General features: G+C 53.5%; 1 protein-coding gene across 1 annotated transcript; it reads left to right on the top strand.

Moving 5' to 3' along the window:
- Positions 1 to 3,972: 3,972 nt before the first annotated feature.
- On the top strand, positions 3,973 to 10,119 carry TNNI1 (troponin I1, slow skeletal type). The gene is made up of 6 exons (XM_012459511.2): positions 3,973 to 4,023; positions 4,571 to 4,702; positions 5,916 to 6,005; positions 7,486 to 7,662; positions 8,554 to 8,663; positions 9,729 to 10,119. Exons 2-5 carry the CDS (start codon positions 4,577 to 4,579, stop codon positions 8,659 to 8,661), a joined length of 501 nt encoding a protein of 166 aa, XP_012314934.2. The 5' UTR covers positions 3,973 to 4,023; positions 4,571 to 4,576; the 3' UTR covers positions 8,662 to 8,663; positions 9,729 to 10,119.
- Positions 10,120 to 19,988: the final 9,869 nt, after the last annotated feature.

Below are 19,988 nucleotides of genomic sequence, written 5' to 3'. Positions count from 1 at the left end.
GGGTCTGAACAGTGCTTCATGGGCAGCAAGGGAAAGGAGGGAATTAGGGCAGAGGAAGGGGTGGCTCTGGGATGAAATTAGTGGCAGGCACTTTGCAAGGGTCCTTTAATTCCTCACCTCCCAGGCCCCCCAACCAGGTTCTTGAACCAAGTTCAAACTCCTGCCCCTGAGCTCCACGCCTGCCCCCTCCACACACACTGGGCTCTCCCACCCTTCACTTCACAGCCTGGCTCAGTGCTCCTGTGCGCCCCCGCCCACCTGCTCCCCACCTCAGCTGTCCCTTTCCTTGCCCCGGGCTTTTGCACAGTTCTCCCCACCAACACCCCACCGTCGGAATGCTCTGTGTCCAGGCCCAGGCAAGACGGCGAAGGATGTCTGGCTTTGGAACATCTCCCTCCGCAGCCGGACAGACCCCCTCTTTGGCCTGGGCCCCGGGATCACCTGGTCAGGGGGCCTCAAACTGTGCGTCACTGCCAAATGTCCTCACAGAAGACCACAGGGCTGCTGTGTAACCCCCTCCCACCAGTGCTATTTTGCTCTTTTTGTTCATTTGTTTGACTTTTATTTTAAGTTCAGGGGTATTGTTACACAGGCAAACATGTGTCATGGAGGTTTGCCGTATCAAATATTCTGTCACTCAGGATAAATGGGCTCCATTCTGCTTCCCACCAGGGTTGGCAAGCTTTATCTGGAAAGGGCCAGATAGTAAATATTTTAGGCTTTGTAGCTCACATAACGTTTCTGCTGCAAATTCTTTTTTTTTTAAAAAAAAAAAAAAAAGCTTACCACTCTTTAAGCAAAAACAGGCTAGGGGCCAGGTTCGGCTTATGGGCTGTGCGTGCTGCCCCCTGCCCTGCAACCCTGTCCCATCCTGACCTGCTGGAATGCAGTGTGTCTGATTTCTTCCCTTTGTGTTCTGACTCTGCCTCCCAGGCTGGGCTGCAGACTCCCAAGACCCAGCTGGGAGGTGGGCGGGGGGCGGGAGAGGGAGGCAGGGGTTTCCACTTTCCCTCGTGAAGGACTCCTTTGTGTACCCTAGGTGCTGTTCCACTGCCACCATGCCGGAAGTGTAAGTAGTCTCACCGCCATCTGGGGCCCCAGGAAGGCAAGTCCCTTTGCCACAGACTTCAGCCCGATAGTGGAGGCACCATGTTTTCACCCCCCACAAAGCTTTTCCCTAAGAGACCAGATCCTAAAACAGAGACAGCACTTGATGGCTCCCCCGCGTTGCATGTGTCCTCCCGGCCACCAAGCAGAACTCACTCCCAGGTTGCCCTGGGAAGGCCTTTTTGGCCTGCGCGTCAGAGTTTTCCCGTCTTGATCTATCACATGAATTGCATGTACCAGGCCACCACTTAACACTGGTGCAGTAGATGAACCAAGCTTTGGGAATTTACCCACATGCCCATGGATGGATGCTTCCACGTTACTGGAACCCTACCCTGAGGCTACCCCGAGGCTTCCCTCACCTTCCACCACTTCTCCCCAACTTACCACGTCCAGTACCTCCCAATAAGAGTGCCTGGTAGTTCAAAGGGCTGTTGGGTTTTATTCTATTCTGCCGGAACCTTGAAACCCTCTCCCTGCCTGACGCCTGATGAGTGTCTGGCTCACTGTCATCACCGGCCGCTCGCCCCACGAGCTGGTCTGTGAGGCTCTGCGGCTGCACGTGTAATCCTCATTGTTCATACTCACTCTGTGCTCTGCTCTTTCCCCGTCCTTCCTGCGGTGGATGCCTGAAGCGAGGTAAGTGATATTTGGGGTGTCTCTGTTCTGGTTAACTCTTCTGACTGGTAAAGGTGGAAAGGTGGGGTTGGCATCTGAGGAGAGGGGAGAGCTTGCGTTAAGGCCTGGTGGGGTTGCCAGGGGGTGTAGGGTAGTTAGTGGCTGAGTACCTTCCTGGGAGATGGAAATCTCAGGTGAAGATTCTGGATGTGGGGCTTCCTAGCGTTGAGTGAGTTGCTGTGCCAGTGTACAGTGTCGTCCAGGGACTGGTGCTGCAGAGCCACACCCAGCCCTGCTGTAGTACCTGTCCCTGGAAGGTCATCCTGGGACTGGTACTGCAGCCGGGCTGGGTGCGACTCTGCACCCTCGCTGAGCACAAGCTCTTCCTCACCCACTCTGAGAGCTGGTCCAGTCTTGGGGGGACCATCCTGTCCCTTGCAGAGCTGATCTTATGCAAAGTTATATTTGAAGGGTAAGGGATAGTCATCGTGTTATTCCACCCTTGCCCAGTGGCTGAACATTGAGCGAGGAGCAAAGAGATGTCCTTAAATCCCCTTCAGGCCTTAGAGAGCCCTGACACTGGCCGTTCTGTGCACTCCAGACTTACCAGGCTGCTGAGATCACAGCCTATGTACAGTCCATGGATGGAGACGGCAGGGATAGGGACGTGGGCTCAGGAATGGCAACAGTGAGAATTAGCGCTATTGATGGAGGGGACATTTGGCACAGAGATTCTCAGTAAGAATTGAACATGTTACCTTTCCACATTCATATGAATTTCTAAGTTTTGCTGAGGTTTGTATTAAAATGCGTCCCCACTGACAGATGGTCAAATCATGTGGCCATCAGCTCACCCAGTGTGGGGAAAGAAGACGGCAGTGAAACGTTTACCCTGTGTGCACATTACGGTGCGTGAACCATGGGGGCAGTGCTTAGAGTCATAGCCCCTTTCTCTTGAAATGGCACTTATCTGAAATGTGACAAAAATCTTTAGGAGCCAGGCGCGGTGGCTCATGCCTGTAATCCCAGCACTTTGGGAGGCCGAGGCAGGTGGATCACGAGGTCAAGAGATCGAGACCATCCTGGTCAACATGGTGAAACCCCGTCTCTACTAAAAATACAAAAAAAATAGCTGGGCATGGTGGCGTGTGCCTGTAATCCCAGCTACTCAGGAGGCTGAGGCAGGAGAATTTCCTGAACCCAGGAGGCGGAGGTTGCCGTGAGCCAAGATCGCGCCATTGCACTCCAGCCTGGGTAACAAGAGCGAAACTCTGTCTCAAAAAAAAAAAAAAAAATCTTTAGGAGAGGAAAAGACGAACAAAGCACTCTGAACAATCAGGATGGAAGTTACACCTTCCATGTTCTGAAACTCACTTATTGTCTCTCATGAGAACTTCCCTGTCAAAGGGAATCACGTCTAACTTATACAGTGGAGTGACAGATGAGAGCCATGCTCCCCCAGCTCGCAGCACATTAAGTCTGAGGATGCTTACTTACCTTAGGCAATGAGAAGTGACTGCTTACAGCCCAGAAAAGATATGAGTGCTCAAAAAGCATCACAGTCTCATTAGCTGGGGGCCAAGCAGCCCTAACTTGGCTTTGCCAGCCCTGAGGGACCACTGTCACAGGGCTAGGACTAGTAAGCAGGAACATGTTTAGGATTTTTGATAATAAAACAGTGCTTTGATATCTTGGATTTGTATGGGTGGTGTTAACATTTTAAAAGGTTTTGAGGTCTACATAGACATATTTCATTTATCTGGGAAATTCACAGCTTGTTTATTCAGTGAGACAGATCATCAAGGCATTGCTGTATTATGACCTGAAGTGTGAAAATGTACATAGCTTTTATGCTTTTCAAAGGATTTGCCCATCTATGATCTCATTTCATCTGTAACAACTCTGTGAATTAAGTAAATGGTCAGTGGGGGAGGGGTCATAATATCCATATTTACAGATGAGGAAGGAGGTGCCTCTAGAAGCCATGTGGCCCTCATAGTATCTTACAAGATTTCAGCAGCAGCAGAATCAGAGTGGGAAGTTAAGGCTTCAGCCCCTAAGTCAAGGTAGCTGACTGCAGCCTCTCTGAACTGCAGGGGTTGAATTGCACAGATGAGCTTTTAAGGCACCATAGGGTGAGCAGAGAATTCTGGATAAAGGTAGAGAACCCTGGCTGGGACGTGTCCTGGCCTAGACCAGAACTCCAGTTCTGCAGCCTCTGCCTCACCACCCGTCTCTCTCTCTTCTTGCCCACAGAGAAAACCCAAGATCACTGCCTCCCGCAAACTCTTGCTGAAGGTGAGGCTGGGGGCTGGCTGCAGGGGAATGCCCAGTGGGAGGCAGAGGGGCAGCAGACCAGACTCTGAAGGGAGGGTTATAGAAAGGAGAAAGGAAGGAGGCCAGAGCGAGGATGATGAGGGGCACGAAGAGCTCAGCATTGCTGGAGTCAGTGCCAGGCTCAGGCAGTCAGTGGGTGGGATCCTGGCACCCGCCTGGGGTCCTGAGAGGAGGTGGTGATCAGCTTCAGGGTGGGAGGCTACCACAGGCAGAGGGACTTACTTTATTTTCATATGTGTTTCTCTGTTTGGGGCTTTGTGGGTCAAAACAGACAGTTAGTGGGTAAGAGGAAGGAAGACTGTCAGGGAAAAACAAGTTTCAGGGCTCGAGGAATGTTGTGTGTGGCCACTTGGTATACCCTCATGCATGGCCTGCCCATGGCTGCTGCACACACTTCTACACTGGATGGTGGTCTCAGACTGGCCCAGCCTGGGGCTGCCTTCCCCTCATTCCCTGATGCCGGGTGGGAGATGCGAGGCCCCCAGTTCAGCAGGTTTGTCCTGTCCAGAGCCTGATGCTGGCCAAGGCCAAGGAATGCTGGGAGCAGGAGCACGAGGAGCGTGAGGCTGAGAAGGTGCGCTACCTGGCAGAGCGCATCCCCACGCTGCAGACCCGCGGCCTGTCCCTCAGTGCCCTGCAGGTGAGCCTGGCAGGTGGGGCGGGGCAGGGTGAGGCTGGCGCTGTGTGGGTGGCTCCAGGGGCCAGACGGCAGGAGCCTGAAATAACACCAGCTCAAGGCTCTATAATTTACAGGGCACCCCTCCTTTATATGGTCTCATTTAATCTTCACAACCACCTGCGAGGTGGGGACGTTAGATCGCATTTTACAGGCACTGAACTGAGCCTCAGAGGGGAGACGTGACTTGCCTGGGCGGGTCGAGCCAGGGATCCAGCTTCACAGTCAGCCAGTGTGGTGGCAGGGAGTGGGGAGGTGGCCGGGGTTTAGAGAAGCCCCCCTTCTCCAAGGACTTGTCTATCCTTTCCTAGAGTTTGGTCTTTAATGTTTTCAGAACACTGGTAAATTGTTTAAATGCCAGTTATTACAGAGAAAAGAGACTGGAAGGAAATATATCAAAATGTTACTAAGTATCTCTGTTACTAAGTATTTTAATAATACGTCGTTTCCAAGATGTCTACAATTAACACATTACTTTTATCATAAGAAAACAATTTTGTTTTGCTGGGCACAGTGGCTCATGCCTGCAATCCCAGCACTTTGAGAGGCTGAGGCATGTGGATCACTTGAATGCAGGAGTTCGAGACCAGCCTGGGCGACATAGTGAAAGTGAGACCTTGTCTCCACAAAAATTTTAAAAAATGAGATGGGAGGATCACTTGAGCCCAGGAGGTTGAGGCTGCAATGAGCCGTGATGAAAGAATACTATTTTTTTTTTTTTTTGAGACAGAGTCTCACTCTGTTGCCCAGGCTGGAGTGCAGTGGCGCAATCTTGGCTCACTGCAACCTCCACTTCACAGGTTCAAGCTATTCTTCTGTCTCAGCCTCCTGAGTAGCTGGGACTATAGGTGCACGCCAACACGTCTGGCTAATTTTTGTATTTTAGTAGAGACAGGGTTTCACCATATTGGTCAGGCTTGTCTTGAACTCCTGACCTCAGGTGACTCACCTACCTTGGCCTCCCAAACTGCTGGGATTACAGGTGTGAGCCACAGTGCCTGGCCAAGAATACTATTTTTTAAGAAAGCACATACAGGAGCCTCAGAGTGGAGGAGATGGTCAGCTCCTCTCTGAATCCCAGGACTTGCAAAGGCTCTGGGGAGAGGGTCAAGGGCTGGAAGCTGATGGCTTTGGTCCCGTCTTCTTTACGCCTGCCTGATCCATCTGCCTCCTGCAGGACTTGTGCCGGGAGCTGCACGCCAAGGTGGAGGTGGTGGATGAGGAGCGATACGACATCGAGGCCAAATGCCTCCACAACACCAGGGAGGTGAGTCCGAGGAAGGGAAGGGGCACAGCCAGGGTGGGCTGGGCCGGGGGGTGGGCATGGATGCAGCAGCCATGGGATGTCCCCTCCTTCCGCAGGGCCCGGGAGGGGGCCACTTAGCAGGTAGTTTGCACACACTTCTCCACACACATTTGGCTTCTCCACACTAGCCCCATAGGGCTGGAGATGGGCAGAGTGGAAAATCACATGTGAAAAGTACAAACTTCCTCCCTACCTGCCATGTGGGCTTATCGGCCTAACAGAAGCGCTCTCTTTATCCACCCACACAAACAATCATATGCCTGTTAATAAGGTCTTACCTTTGTGAAGGGCTTTCATTGCATTACGGCCTTTGATCCTCCCTACATGCCTGTGGATGAAGTAGGGGCTATGATCTGCACCTTGCAGAGGAGAACACTGAGGTTCAGAGAGGCCAAGGACTTGTCCTGGGTCACACAGTGGGGGTCCTGGGACCAGTGCTGGTCTCTGGTTCCCACTTCGGTGCTCTGTGCCCCCTTAGCATGGAGCGTGGGAGGATTAGCTCCATCCAGAGCCTGCTTCAGTGGGGCAAGGCAGAGCGGGGAAGGACAGGGCTCCTTTGGGGCGTCTGAGGAAGGGATAGGAAGGGACCACAAGTCACTTCCCTCCTTCCCCCTTCTACTCACCAGGAATGATGATATGTGGGGTCACCAAGCTCCTAAGATTTCCCTCTAGGGAAATTCCTCCAGGGGTCCAGGACCTGGAAGTTTATCACCCTGCTGGACCAGGGCTGTGAGCCGCTTTGAAGGCTCACTGGGGAGGAATAAGTTAGAAGCAGGGATGAGGCTGCAGGAACAAGAGGAAGCAGGCCTGCACTCCACACAGGGCTTCCAAACCACGCAAGTCTCAGTCTGGCTGGGCTGCCCCTTTTATTCAAGGGTACAGTGTTAGCAACGGCTAATAGGCTTTATCTGTCCACTTATCCATCTGTTTATCAGCGAATGTGCAGTGGCTATTTGCAAAGGGATAGGTGGGTCTGAGTGTCTTAGAGCAGGGATCTCTCACCCTCGGGCTGGGGACCAGCACCTGTCCGTGGCCTGCTAGAAACTGGGCCACACAGCAGGAGGTGAGCATTCCCGCCTGAGCTCTGCCTCCTGTCAGATCAGCGGTGCCATTAGATTCTGGTAGGAGTGAGAACCCTATTGTGAACTGCGCATGTGAGGGATCTAGGTTGCATGCTCCTTATGAGAATCTAATTCACGCCTGATGGTCCGAGGTGGAGCGGTTCCATCCTGAAACCACCTACCATTTCTCTGTGGAAAAAGCATCTTCCACAAAACCGGCCCCTGGTGACAAAAAGGCTGGTGACTGCTGAGAGGTCTGGCTCCGGGGGTGGACAATTTAAGGTGTGTCTCTGGCTGGAACCCTAGCAGGCTGAGGTCCTCAGGAAGGGTGCCCTGTGGCTAGCCCCCTCTCCAGTGACCCAGGCCCTTCTCGCCTGCAGATTAAGGACCTGAAGCTGAAGGTGCTGGACCTCCGTGGGAAGTTCAAGCGCCCGCCCCTGCGTCGGGTCCGCGTCTCTGCTGACGCCATGCTCCGGGCCTTGCTGGGCTCCAAGCACAAGGTGTCCATGGATCTGCGGGCCAACCTCAAGTCTGTGAAGAAGGAAGACACAGAGAAGGTGAGGCCCCTTTCCCCAGAACTTTCCACCCCCCGCCCTGCCAGCTTTCCCCTTGTCAGCCCCTCACACAGCCTCAGCCAGGCCCAGGAGCTCCTGCTAGAGGCCAGTCAGCTTGACAGAACATTCTAGAACCCTTTGGGAGACCAGTGTGGGAAGAAGGAAGCTCCCTTCCTTCAGGCTGCTCCCAATCTGACGAAGAAACTGGGACACCAAGAAAGCTAGACCCCAGACCGAGAAATGAAGTAAAAACCTTGTACCCAGTGTGAAGAGAACGTGGAGATTTAGGGTAATGGTGGAGATGACTCCCAGGTCACTGCAGGGAAGGGAGACAGCAGCTTATACATGAGCACAGATGTTAGAGAACTGAGCTCAACCACCCAGCAGCAAATTATTCACAGCTTGGTTGAACTCACAGTATATGTGCTCCAAATTGATAGGCTCTGTAAGAAACAGGGATGACAGGAACCTAGTCCCTGGCCCAAGAAGCTTCAGAGGAGAAGAGATGAGGCAGGCAGTGTACTGAGGGAATGGGAAGCCAGCCACATTAGCAGGGGAAGGCTTCTTGGAAGAGGTTGCCTTGAGCCTGCAGAGACTGCCAGACCAGGAGGGTGGCGTGGGGCCTTGCAGGAGGTTTCGCTGAGGTGCGCTGAGGTGGGAACTGGCCCCATAGCTGCCACTATCACCCAGTGCTCCCAAGCCACACAGCTGCCCTTTTCCTGTGGAGCCTCAGCTTGGCCCATGTCCACCTGCCTGGCAGAGTCCTAGGACCATACCAGCTGGGGCAGGGCGTCAGGATTTCTTATCATCCAAGGAGACTGGATTTCTATGACCCAGCTTCTCTTGAGCTGAGGGGCTGTCCAGTCTGGTAAGTCCCTGCTGTGTCGTCCACAGGAGCGGCCCGTGGAGGTGGGTGACTGGAGGAAGAATGTGGAGGCCATGTCCGGGATGGAGGGCCGGAAGAAGATGTTTGATGCCGCCAAGTCTCCAACCTCACAATAGAGGTACCTAGAGACCAGCTCCCTTCTCTGGGGTCCAGCAGAGTCTAGAGGATAATGACGGAGTCCCCAGTCAGCAGGCGGGTTGTACCCAGTGTGGTGCAGGGGGGAAGGCACCGATGAGACTGATGAGGGCCAGCTAGCTGGCTCAGTCCTGGCTCCAGCACCGTGATACCTTGGGCATGTCATTTCTGTTTAGGGGTGCTTTTTGTTCCCCATGTCTATGAAATTAGGGGCTGTATCAAATCTGTGGTTCTTCGAGTGTGGTCCTGGGACCAGCAGCATCTTCATCACCTGGGATGCAAATGATCAGCCCCCACCCCAGATCCACTAAATTGGAAACTCTAGGGTGAGGCCAGCCTTCCAGGTGATTGTGATGCACACGAGAGTTTGAGAACCACTAGGTTAGAGGATCCCTGGGGTCCCTCCGTCTCTGACTTTCTGAAAATCTATGCTCTTTTAAACATCTCCTGGCGATGTCCTTTATTTGTGCACCCTGCAAAGTACCCAGCAGTCACAGTATGTGTTCCCAAGGAGCTACCACTCAGAGAAGCTAAGGCTTCTCACCCCCTGAGGAAATAGCCGGGGAAACTGGGCAGAGCAAGGAAATTGGGCCGCATGAAGCCCTCCATGGAAGTGCCGAGAAAACGTGCAGTAGGGCAGGCATCCACCAGATAGCACTGGTCAGAGCAGGCGCTCTGGAGAGGAGGAGCTCTCTGAGGATGTGATGGGTGAGTGCTAGCTGGTAAGGGGAAGGGCACGTCCAAGGGCTGATGGTGCCACAGAAGCATGGAGTTGGGAATTAAGCAGCCACAGCGTAGCGTGGTAAGGCCAGGTAAGAGCTGAGGGCCGCAGTGTGGAGGAGCGGTGTGAGGGGCCCCAAAAGGCGGAGAACTGTGCCCATGGACTGAGAAGCTGAGGTTTTGTAGGAGCTCCTATGAATGAAGATCCAGCCAGGGGTGTGCTAGGTGTGAGAAGCCCTGGGACCGCATGTGCTGTAGGTAAGTCAGGGATTCATGCGCTGCACACAGGTCCATGGGAACTGATGGCTTCGCCTCTTTGTCCCTACAGGCCAGCTTGCTGTGCTGCGCTCTGGGCTCCTGCTTCATGCTTCTTCTCCAACCCAGCTCACTCACCTCTCTGCCCATGTCCGGAGCATCCCTCCCCACCCCTACTTCTTCCCTCCAGCCTGCATGCCCTCCTCTGGAACTGGGAATACACAGATACCCAAGAGGCAGGACAAACGCGTGTCTGAAGACCTCACCCCGGCAGAGTGGGCTTCCATCCACCCATGAGGCACCTGGGGCTTCCTGGCCACCCCGTGGTGTCACAAGTGGAGGAAGAGGAGGGAGTGAGAGCAGCTTTCCTCCAGCCCCGTGCCACGCCCCTTCTATGACGTGTACAGTGTCCACAGGCATCTCAGCCTCTTCATTAAAAACCCAGTTTCCTGGTCATTTCTGCAGCTCTGACTGCGAGCACTGAGAAGAAAGGGAAGGCATGGGGCTTGTGAAGAGAGGGCTGCGCTGGGCTCCAGTCACTCTGCATCTGGAGCTCGGGATCTGAAGGGAGGGCTAAGGAATTGGTGGCTGCTTGCCAGGGTCCCCAGATCCCCTTCTGTCCAGTCCCCGTGACATTACACAGCACACATTCACCACCCAGGGTGCTCAGCTCACCAGAGCCCTGACCTCTGAGAACTGACCCAGTCCTGCCCCTGACTCTGGCCGTCAGGAGAGGCCTGTCTATTCAGAGCTGCTTCTCCTGCCGGGTTTCATGCTCTCCTTCCTCTGCAAACCTGGATTATCTCTCCCTGATGCCTGCTGGCTATACCTGAAAGTGTTCTGGTCAGAGCACTTTCAATCCCTCACCTGGCCCTGTGGCACAGGGCGGGAGGCCCTGCAGAAGGGATACTTGCAGTTCCAGACATGGCCACCAGGTGACTCTTTCCCTCTGTCCTGGGCTCTCCTGTCCGTCCCGACTCCGCTCTTCCCACCTTCACTCACCCTCCTCCCAATTATTTCCCCTTCACACTCCTGCACTGGTTCTATCCCCCAGGATTGATTCTTTCCCGGAGGTGGGGCAGCCACTCGTCTGTCCTCTGGGTCAGGTCCTTTCTCCATCCCACTAACTTCTGGGTCCAAAGCCTGCTGGGGTGGAGTAGAGGTCTGGGGCAGCCCCTCTTCCACCAACATACTCATGAGAGTGGCTCTTGTGAAGCAGAGACCAAAGTTCTGACTTCTTTTCTTTTCTTTTTTCTTTTTTTTTGAGACAGAGTCTTGCTTTGTTACCCAGGCTGGAGTGCAGTGGCGCAATCTCAGCTCACCACAACTTCCGTTTCCTGAGTTCAAGCGATTCTCTTGCCTCAGCCTCCTGAGTAGCTGGGCTTACAGGTGCGCACCACCACACCGGCTAATTTTTGTATTTTTAGTAGAGACGGGGTTTCACCGTGTTGGTCAGGCTGGCCTCGAACTCCTGACCTCGTGATCCACCCGCCTCAGCCTCCCAAAGTGCTGGGATTACAGGCGTGAGCCACCGCTCCTGGCAAGTTCTGACTTTTTAGGGCAGTAGGATGGTGACTTTTGAGCTAAGCCTGCAAGGGAAGTGGCTGGTGTCAGACCTGGGGTCCCTTGGCTTTGTGACCACCCCAGCACTGGCCCTAGGAGGGGCTGAGTTATCTGAGCAGCAACCCTTCCACCCACCCTACTGAGTCCCCATTCTGCCCTTGAATCCCATGTGTTATCTGCCATAAATACCAGAAACTGGTACAAAGTGCAGTGCCAGCTACTCCCTGGGGCATGGTCTGGTTCCCTGGGTTGCTGGGCTGCCAGCCCCTTTCGGAGAGCATGGCAGTGGGAACCAGCAACTTGGGCTACATTGGGGGAAGCAGCACTCTTGCTATAAATAGGTCAGTAGGCAGAGAGGTAGATGTGTGCAAAAAGCACAACCCCAACCACTCACACAAACCGGTAGGCACGGACACACCCAGTCTCAATGCACAAAGTTGGAGAACCTGACAGGGCTGGTCCAGGCCACAGAGGATGGGGTTAGGCTTCATGCCTTCATGCCCAGGCAGCCACAGAAACCCACCCTTCCCCGCCTCACAGGGCTCCTCTGGTTGGCCTGGGTCCAAAGCGGTCTCCTTGTTTCACCTCTTTCCAGCCCTTCCCTAGAGCCTGGCCCCAAGTTCCAGAGTCAAATCCCAGCTCTGCAGTCAACTATTAACCTGGGGCCTGGCAGATTGGGGTATCCACCCCGCCATATAAAGGCAGGAGACCTGCTCTGGGCCTGACTCAAAGCAAACATGTGGGTGCAGAGGGCCCGTGGGAGGCGGGGCCCACTCAACACACCTAAGCCTGTGGCCCTCTAGGAGGGGCAGAAGAGCCAACCAGAGGCTTCCTGGAGGTCATGAGGTTCCTCCTTCTGCTTCCAGGCAGGACCAGACCTAATTCATCTCCTGTCAGGATGGAGCAAGAGCAAATATAGGCATAGACACATTCAGAGCACAAGGATTGAGAGGGCCTGTGGGCAAGGGGGAAGGAGGCCTGGGGGCGGGAGAAGGATCTATGGAAGGGCTGTTGGAGCCCAGAATGGCGCCTGGGGGTGAGAGGCCTGGCCTCTGGAGAGCCCTGGTTCCACGTAGTCCTCTCTCACAATGGAGGGCTAACACCACCCAGCCTGGACACGAGGCCAGCAGAGCTCGGAGCTGGGGCCTGCCAGTAACAGCTCACACAGATAGCACACTTATGTGTCAGGCACCAGCGTGTGCACCTGAGTTCATTTAACCTTCACAACAACCCTAGGAGACAGTACGGCTGCTATTCTCATGGTACAGCGGGGGAAACTGAGGCATAGAGAGGTTAGGGACTTTTCATGATTACACAGCTAGTAAGTGGTGGGATCGGGATTCAACCCAAGAGGTCTGTTAGAATCCATACTCTTATCAACTATTTTAATGATAGCATTTCAGTAATAGTAATGTGTGATGCTAAGTGCTTTTTCTGAATTATATCATTGCATTCTCACAAAAATGGTACATTTGTTAGCTTAAATTTACAGATGAGGAAATGGAGGCCTGGGAGTTCAAGTAGCTTACTCTAAGTTACAGGGTTTGCTAGTTGCAGACTGGAGACTGGAACCCCAGTCACTCTGCCTTGGGGCTGCCCTTTTCTGAGATCAGACTGGCCTTCACAGAACCCAACCAGCCACTTTCTTGGAGGGACAGAGCTGAGGGTCAAGGGCCCTGCGTATGCACCCAGGGAGTCCCCACATCCCCACCAAAGGGGAAACATTCAAAGGAGACTCAAGGGACATCCAAATGGACTAAGGCGAGGCCTTCTGCAAACACGTGGGTGCAGAAGGCCCGTGGGAAGTGGGGCCCACTCAGCACACCTAAGCCTGTGGGGCCCAGGCTGAGGGTAGAGGAATGGGGTGCTACTTGGGTGATATCTGTTCTAATCAGCACACAATAGCTGGGTGGACACCCCCTCTCTCTGCAGCTGGTGGAGATGGGCCTGATGCTCCTCTCTGCTTGGTAGGAATGACCAGGGCAGGACGCCACCTGCTACACCCTTGCCTGTCCCAAAGCCCTTGGGAGACCAGCTGTTGCCCCCACCTTTCCCCACAAGGTGCCCGGTCCCTGTGGGGCAAGGAGGCCAAGCCCAGCTGCATGTCTGGAGCCCACTCAGCAGCAGGCATGATCAGGGCAGGGCCAGCGCTCAGGGCTGCTGGGGCTAAAGTGCCCTGCTGAAGGAGGGGCAGAGTTAAACATTAGCCACAATGGCCCCCCACGAAGTGAGTCACACTCCCCACAAGGCTCTGGGCTGGGCAGCAGGGGGAGGGGGGCGACTTCGTTCCAGGTGGGTGACCAAGCTGCGGAAACCCGGGACAGTTCGCTGAGACCAGTGCAAATGGCAGCCTCTTCTCCTGACCCCCATCAGGTCTCTTCCCTCAGGCATCCCCAAAGCTTGTCTGCCTCCAGGCCCTTCACTAAAGGTGAGGGGCAAGGATGTTTTCTCCCTCTCAAGACACACTCCTAGGCTGCCCTAGGTCCCTAGGTCCTCAGGTCCCCTGAGGCCAAGGCTGAGCAGCATGAGCCTCGAAATCCCCGTAGCAGTGGCCTAGAGCACTGTGGTCGATGTTCGAAGGCCCAGAGAGGGAGAGTGACTTGCTCGAGGTCACAGACCTAACTGGAGCTAGGAATTGGTCCCCAGACTCCCAGTCTGAGAAAACTGTATGTGGACAGGGCTTTGCTCTCCCTGCCAAAGGCAAAGGCCCAGGGACCTGAGCCGGCTGCCCATCTCTGGCCTCAGCTGAGCACCCCAAATGGCTCCAGTGCCAACCACTGCCCTCTCTCACTGGTTGGCACAGTCTGGGTGAGCCTGGTCCTTTGCCCTGGGTTTAAAAGAGAGGTATAGCCTTGCCTGGCAATCAGGGGAAGTGGGGTGTGTGTGTGTGTGTGTGTGTGTGTGTGTGCAGAATGCAGGGTAATGACCTGCCTGCCAGCCCTGAGTGTCACTGACACCTGTGTGTCCCCTGTACTACTGCCTCCCAGATGCTTTTCTCCTGACTGGCTCCTTGTGACCCGAGTTTCAATTGCTCCACCTGACAATGAGGAAACCAGGGCCACAAATGTAGTGAGATATTCATAACGCTAAATGTGTTCAGTGGAAATGGCTCTGATCTGAAAGCATGGATGCCTTTGTTTTATTACTGGAGTATTAAATGAGCCCTTACTCATGGAATAGGACAACAGTAGGTACAATTGTTTTCTAATGCTCTTACTTCACAAAATAAAATGGTGGTAGCACAATGTCAGTATTTATATTAAACAATATTAATAGCTTATTAAAACCCAAAGCCAGGGAGCTTACTGCCCTGGCTTCTCCAGGGTGTGGGTCTTATCACTTCATTCATTTCTTCCCCTCCTCCAAGAGTGCAACAAGCATGGCAGTTGCTCAGCTGAGACACATGAATGGGAACAGAACCTGAAATGTCAGGATGTGACCTCGAGGTAGCCGGTTGGGGCTGGGGATCCCCCCGGATCGCCACTCTGTCCTCTCCGAAAAAGGAGAAGCTGCCTTATGAGTCTTTTGTCTGGGAGATTCCAGAGCTCGAACGTCTGTTCTGAGGCTTCTCAGAACCTCAAGGGAGGAGACGAGAGAGATAGCTCCTTCCCAACCACTGGCTGAAAAATCTTGAAATTCCCTGATTTTGACCAGGGGCTTCCCAGTTGTGCTAAGCCCTGCCTGGTGGAAATTCCCTGGAGGAAGTGAGCAGCACATGCGTACATTTTTAACGTACGTATAAAGAATCATAAAGTGAACACCCATCTGCCAACCACTCATTTTAAGAACTAGGAACTTTTGAAGCCCTCACGCACCCCTCCCCAGTCACAACCCCTTCCTCTCCACAAAGGTAAATACAATCCTTAATTTTGTGTCTGTAACCCTCTTGGTTCTCTTTATAATGTTACTACCTATTTATGAATTCCTAATACATCACTGAGTGTTGCGTCTTTTTGTAAACCTTAAGTGCATGCATTTTGCTTTCTCCCCTTCGATGTTAAGGTTGTAAATTCATCCCTGTTGAATAATTGTAGTTTATTTATGCTCACTGCCATGAAATGATGGAAACACCATTTATTCATTCCCTTTCCTGCTGATAGACATTTAGATTTCTGCTACTACCAATTGTGCTGATCTGAATATGCATGAGCCTCACTTCTGATGCTCAAGTTCAAGAGCTTCTCTACCCAGGAGTGCGACTGTTGGTCAGCAAGCATGGCATCCCCAGCTTTGCTAGTTGTACCACTTATACTCCCATCAGCAGCTCTGACAGTGGCTGATGCTCCACACCCTGGTTTCACCGGGTCCTGGATGTTTAAACTCCCATGATCTCAGCTTCCCCCCGACCCAGCCCCCTAATGTTACTCTTGGCAGGGGCTCTCAGGCTATTTGGGTTTTCCTGTTCTTCCCAAGTCAAGTTAGTGCAATTCTCTAAACCTTCATTAAGTACCAACTTTGCCAGGCAGTGTTGAGAGGGTACGGAGGCAAATAAGACACCTTTTTCTTCTCAAGGCACCACAGGATGCTTGGGGAAGCCAGGACGGGGGCACAGAGAACTTGAACTCCAACCTCTCTGCTCACAAGGAATCATTCCCTCCTCCTTCGTACTCAGCATTGGCCTTTGGGTGCTACAGCACACACAAGGCAAAGCTGTCTCCTGAGCTCCCCAACTCCAACATTCAACCATCTATTGGGCAGTTCCATCTGGCTGTCTTCAGGGACCTTAAATTCGAGTGAATAGAGGCCAAGGATGCTGCTGACCATCTCACAATGCACAGACAGCCCCCCACAACAAGGAATGATCAGGCTTAAGCAGCCGTAATGCTGAGGCTGAGAAACTCTCAGTGGTCTAAGGCCGCCCCTCCCCAGATCCCCTGCTCTCACATCCTGTCTCATCAATGGCACCTCATTCACCCAGTCCCTCCAGCAGGGAGGTGGGAGTCACCTAGATTTCTCCTTCCTCATAAGCCATAGTCAATCAACTCAGTGCTGGCCATCCAGCCTTCCAAAACTCCTGCCAACACCTTCTCCTCCCCTTCCTCCTGGTGCCTTTGCTCAGGGACCCTTCATTTCTTTTGTCGACTATAAAAAACAGCCCCCAAGCAGTCTCCCTTCCAGTGTGACTCTTGCCACACTGCTCCAAACGCTTCTCATTTTCTATTTTCAACTTCAACTTTATTCTATGGATAAAGGCTGTTTTTTTTCTGTTTGTTTGCTTTTTTGAGACAGAGTCTTGCTCTGTTGCCCAGGCTGGAGTGCAGTGGTGTGATCTCGGCTCACTGCAACCTCTGCCTCCTGGGTTCAAGTGATTCTTCTGCCTCAGCCTCCTGAGTAGCTGGGATTACAGGTGCACACCACCATGCCCAGCTAATTTTTGTATTTTTAGTAGAGATGGGGTTGTACCATGTTGCCCAGGCAAGTCTTGAGCTCCTGACCTCAAGTGATCCGCCTGCCTTGGCCTCCCAAAGTACTAGGATTACAGGCATGAGTCACCACACCCAGCTATTTTTTTTGTATTTTCAGGAGAGATGGGGTTTCACCGTGTTGCCCAGACTGGTCTTAAACTCCTGACCTCAAGTGATCTGCCCGCCTCAGCCTCCCAAAATGCTGGTATTACAAGTGTGAGTCACCACACTCAGCCAAGACTGACTGACTCTTTAGCACAACACACAAAGTCCTTACTGTCTGTCTCCAACCTTTCCTTTCAGTCTTGAAGGGGCTCAGGGCTTCACACAGACCAGTCTTCTCTCTGTTCCAAACACGCGTTTCATTTTTATGTCCCAATGTCTTTGTTTATGCTGTGTCCTGTAGCTGGATGCCCTTACGCCCTTTCTGACTATTGCATTCCACTCACCCTTCAAGGCCCAACCTAGATGTTCTTTCCTGTATGAAGACTTCCCCAGTCCCTCCTGATGACACAATTTCCATTTTTAACCACAGTCTGACTTGAATGAGGCTTGGGGTGTCTGTATGCTTGTGTACGTGTGTGTGTTCACCAGCATGTGTGTGTCTGCACTGCTAGATTGAGAATGTCCTGAGGTCAGGAGCTGAGTCCTTCTCATCTTTGTGTCCCTGAGTGTCAAAACCACTTGTTGATTACAGTGGGCAGAATGAGTTATAGTGGGTAGAACACGTCCCAAAAAGATGTGTTCAATTCATAACTTCTGGTACCTGTGAATGTGACCTTCTCTGGAAATAGGGTATTTGCAGGTGTAATCAAGCTAAAATGAGGTCATGCTAAATTAGGGTGGAGGGAGACTTGGACACCAACGCAGAGACACAGGGAGAATGCTGTGTGACAACAGAGGACAAGCTTGGAGTGATGAGCTGTAGGCGAAGGAGCTCCAGGAAGAAGCAAGGAAGGACTCTCCCCTGGAGCCTTTGGAGAGAGCCTGGCTCTGCTCACATCTTGATCTCAGACTTCTAACCTTCAGAACTGTGACAGAGTAAATTTCTGTTGTTTAAAGCCACCCAGTTTGTGGCACTTTGTCACAGTAGCCCCAGGAAATGGATGCGCTGATCCAGCACCAAGCACAGCAGCTGGCACTTAGAAAGTATCTTCGTAAGACCAGGCATGGTGGCTCACGCCTGTAATCCCAGCACTTTGGGAGGCCAAGGTGGGCCGATCACCTGAGGTCAGGAGTTCAAGACCAGCCTAACCAACATGGAAAAACCCCATCTCTACTAAAAAAAATAAAAAATTATCCGGGCGTGGTAGCGCATGCCTGTAATCTCAGCTACTAGGGAGGCTGAGGCAGGAGAATCTCTTGAACCCGGGAGGCAAAGGTTGCAGTGAGCCGAGATCGAGCCATTGCTCTCCAGCCTGGGCAATAAGAGCAAAACTCTGGCTCAAAAAAAAAAAAGTGTCCGGTAAATGTACAATGCCTGCCCTTAAGGAACTTTCTGGGCACTAACATGTGTGTCATTCACTTTTCCTTACTTCTAGAGTTGTCTGCATACAAACCTTCCAGGTCTTGGGGCTTTTATATCTGTAGAGAGACTACTAGAATTTGGGCTTTTAGAAACTGGGCTGTTCCCTGGCTTCATGAAGTGTCCCTGGCATGACTTCAAATGACTTCATAGGATTATTTTTCTTCCTGTGTTGAGGTGCCATCACTGACCAGCCATGGGAAGAACATTCAGTAGGTCTCTAGGGAGACAGGAGCTTCCCTGACAGTGGCAGGCCCGGGGTCAGAGGATCCAGGGATCTAGACTTTTGCCGTTCCCTCTTTCTCTTTCCCTGGAAAGAGCAAACGGCTCCAGGGCCTGCCTTGGCCTCTGCTCAGAACTCCCTGGGGCCTTGTCAATGTTCATCTGCTCCCTCCAGTGTCACTAGCAGGGAACTCATTTGATTTCCACAACCTGGATGGAAGCAGAGCAAGGTATCATCACTCCCACTCCACAGATGAGGAAACTGAGGCAGTTTGCACCAAGTTGCATAGTGCGCAAATGTCAGAATCAGAGCTTAAAGTCAAGTGTGCAGGTTACCAGTCCAGTTCTCACGCCCTGGATCTCCTCCCGCTCCTCCTATGCCAAGAAGGAAGGCTCCCTGGAGGAGGGGGTACTTTGGGAGGAGGAATCTCAACAGGCTGACTGTGTGTGTGTGTGTGTGTGTGTGTGTTTCCAGGCTTCTGCCCGGCAGCTGGCTTGCCCTTCGCCATGAGACCTTAGCGCTGGAAGCCTGGAAGGTTGAGGCTGGGCAGTTCCGCCTCGGCTCCCTTTTGATCTTCTCATCTTGGCGCTGGGGGCTGTGCCTCCTTTTCTCAGGGCAGGAACTGCAGCTGGGCGGACCCTGCAGTTCAGATCCATCAGGGAAGATAAGAATCCTCATGCTCAGGCCCTGACCCTCTCTCAGCCCACCTGAGGCTGGTCCTGGATAGAAAGCACCTGGCACCGCACCAGCCCAAATGCGCGCCTGAAGGGAGCCAGAGGGTGCCGGGGGCGCCTGAGCTCTCTCACGGTGCTCAAAACGTCGAGTCCTAGATATCTGTGCTTAATATTTCCTTGGGGGAGAAAAGCTGAGCTTCCTCTGCCCTTATTATACACCCTGCCACTTCAGCCCAAAGTCCAGTATCAGAGAGCAAGGACAGTGCCTTTGACATATTTGTGCTTTCAGGCCGTGGGCACACAAATGTTTGCTGAATTGAGTCTAAGATTCTCCCTTTGGGTGGGGCGGGCTCTACCAGGGACATGCTTTGTGTGCTGCTCAGAAAGCAATGCCCCGTTCATCTCAGCGAGGCCTACTGGGGCGGTGGGCCCGGGGTGGGGGTTCTGAAGCCCGGGAGTTGGGAGGGCTCTCCCCTGGAAGGAGCCCAGAAGGCGCGGGCGCTCTAGACCCGAGATTACGGTACCTGCGCTAACTTTTCCGCTCAGCTTCTTGCCCCTAGCCCAGCTCCCCGGCACCCCGGGCCGCGACACCGCGCGAGGAGGCGGCCCAGCGCCAAGCTGGTCCGACTGGTTCTGAGCAGGAAGTCTCCCGCCCTCGCCTGGGGCAGCCGACCAGCCCCACGCGGGCCCCGGGCGTCCGTCCGTCGGTCCCGCGATCCGTCCGAAGTTCCACCCAGCGCTTGCGGCCTCGCGGCCCGGCCGGCCTGGGCTGCGATCAATGCAGCTTTGTCTGGGACGCCCACACCCCAGAGGCCGCTCCCGGGTCGGCAAATCGGAGCTCGGCCGGGGCGCGCGGGGGTGAGATAAGCGGCCATGTGACCCCACCTGGGCGGGCGGGGGAGGGGCGCCAGGTGAGGCGGCGGCCGGCGGGGCGCGGGCGGCC

This window comes from Aotus nancymaae, unplaced genomic scaffold (genome assembly GCF_030222135.1).
Source record: "Aotus nancymaae isolate 86718 unplaced genomic scaffold, 86718_ANA_hifiasm-v0.15.2.pri h1tg000039l, whole genome shotgun sequence".
NCBI classification, from domain to species: domain Eukaryota; kingdom Metazoa; phylum Chordata; class Mammalia; order Primates; family Aotidae; genus Aotus; species Aotus nancymaae.
Note: the sequence above shows the minus strand (reverse complement) of the source record. Positions and strands in the feature narration are given on the sequence as shown.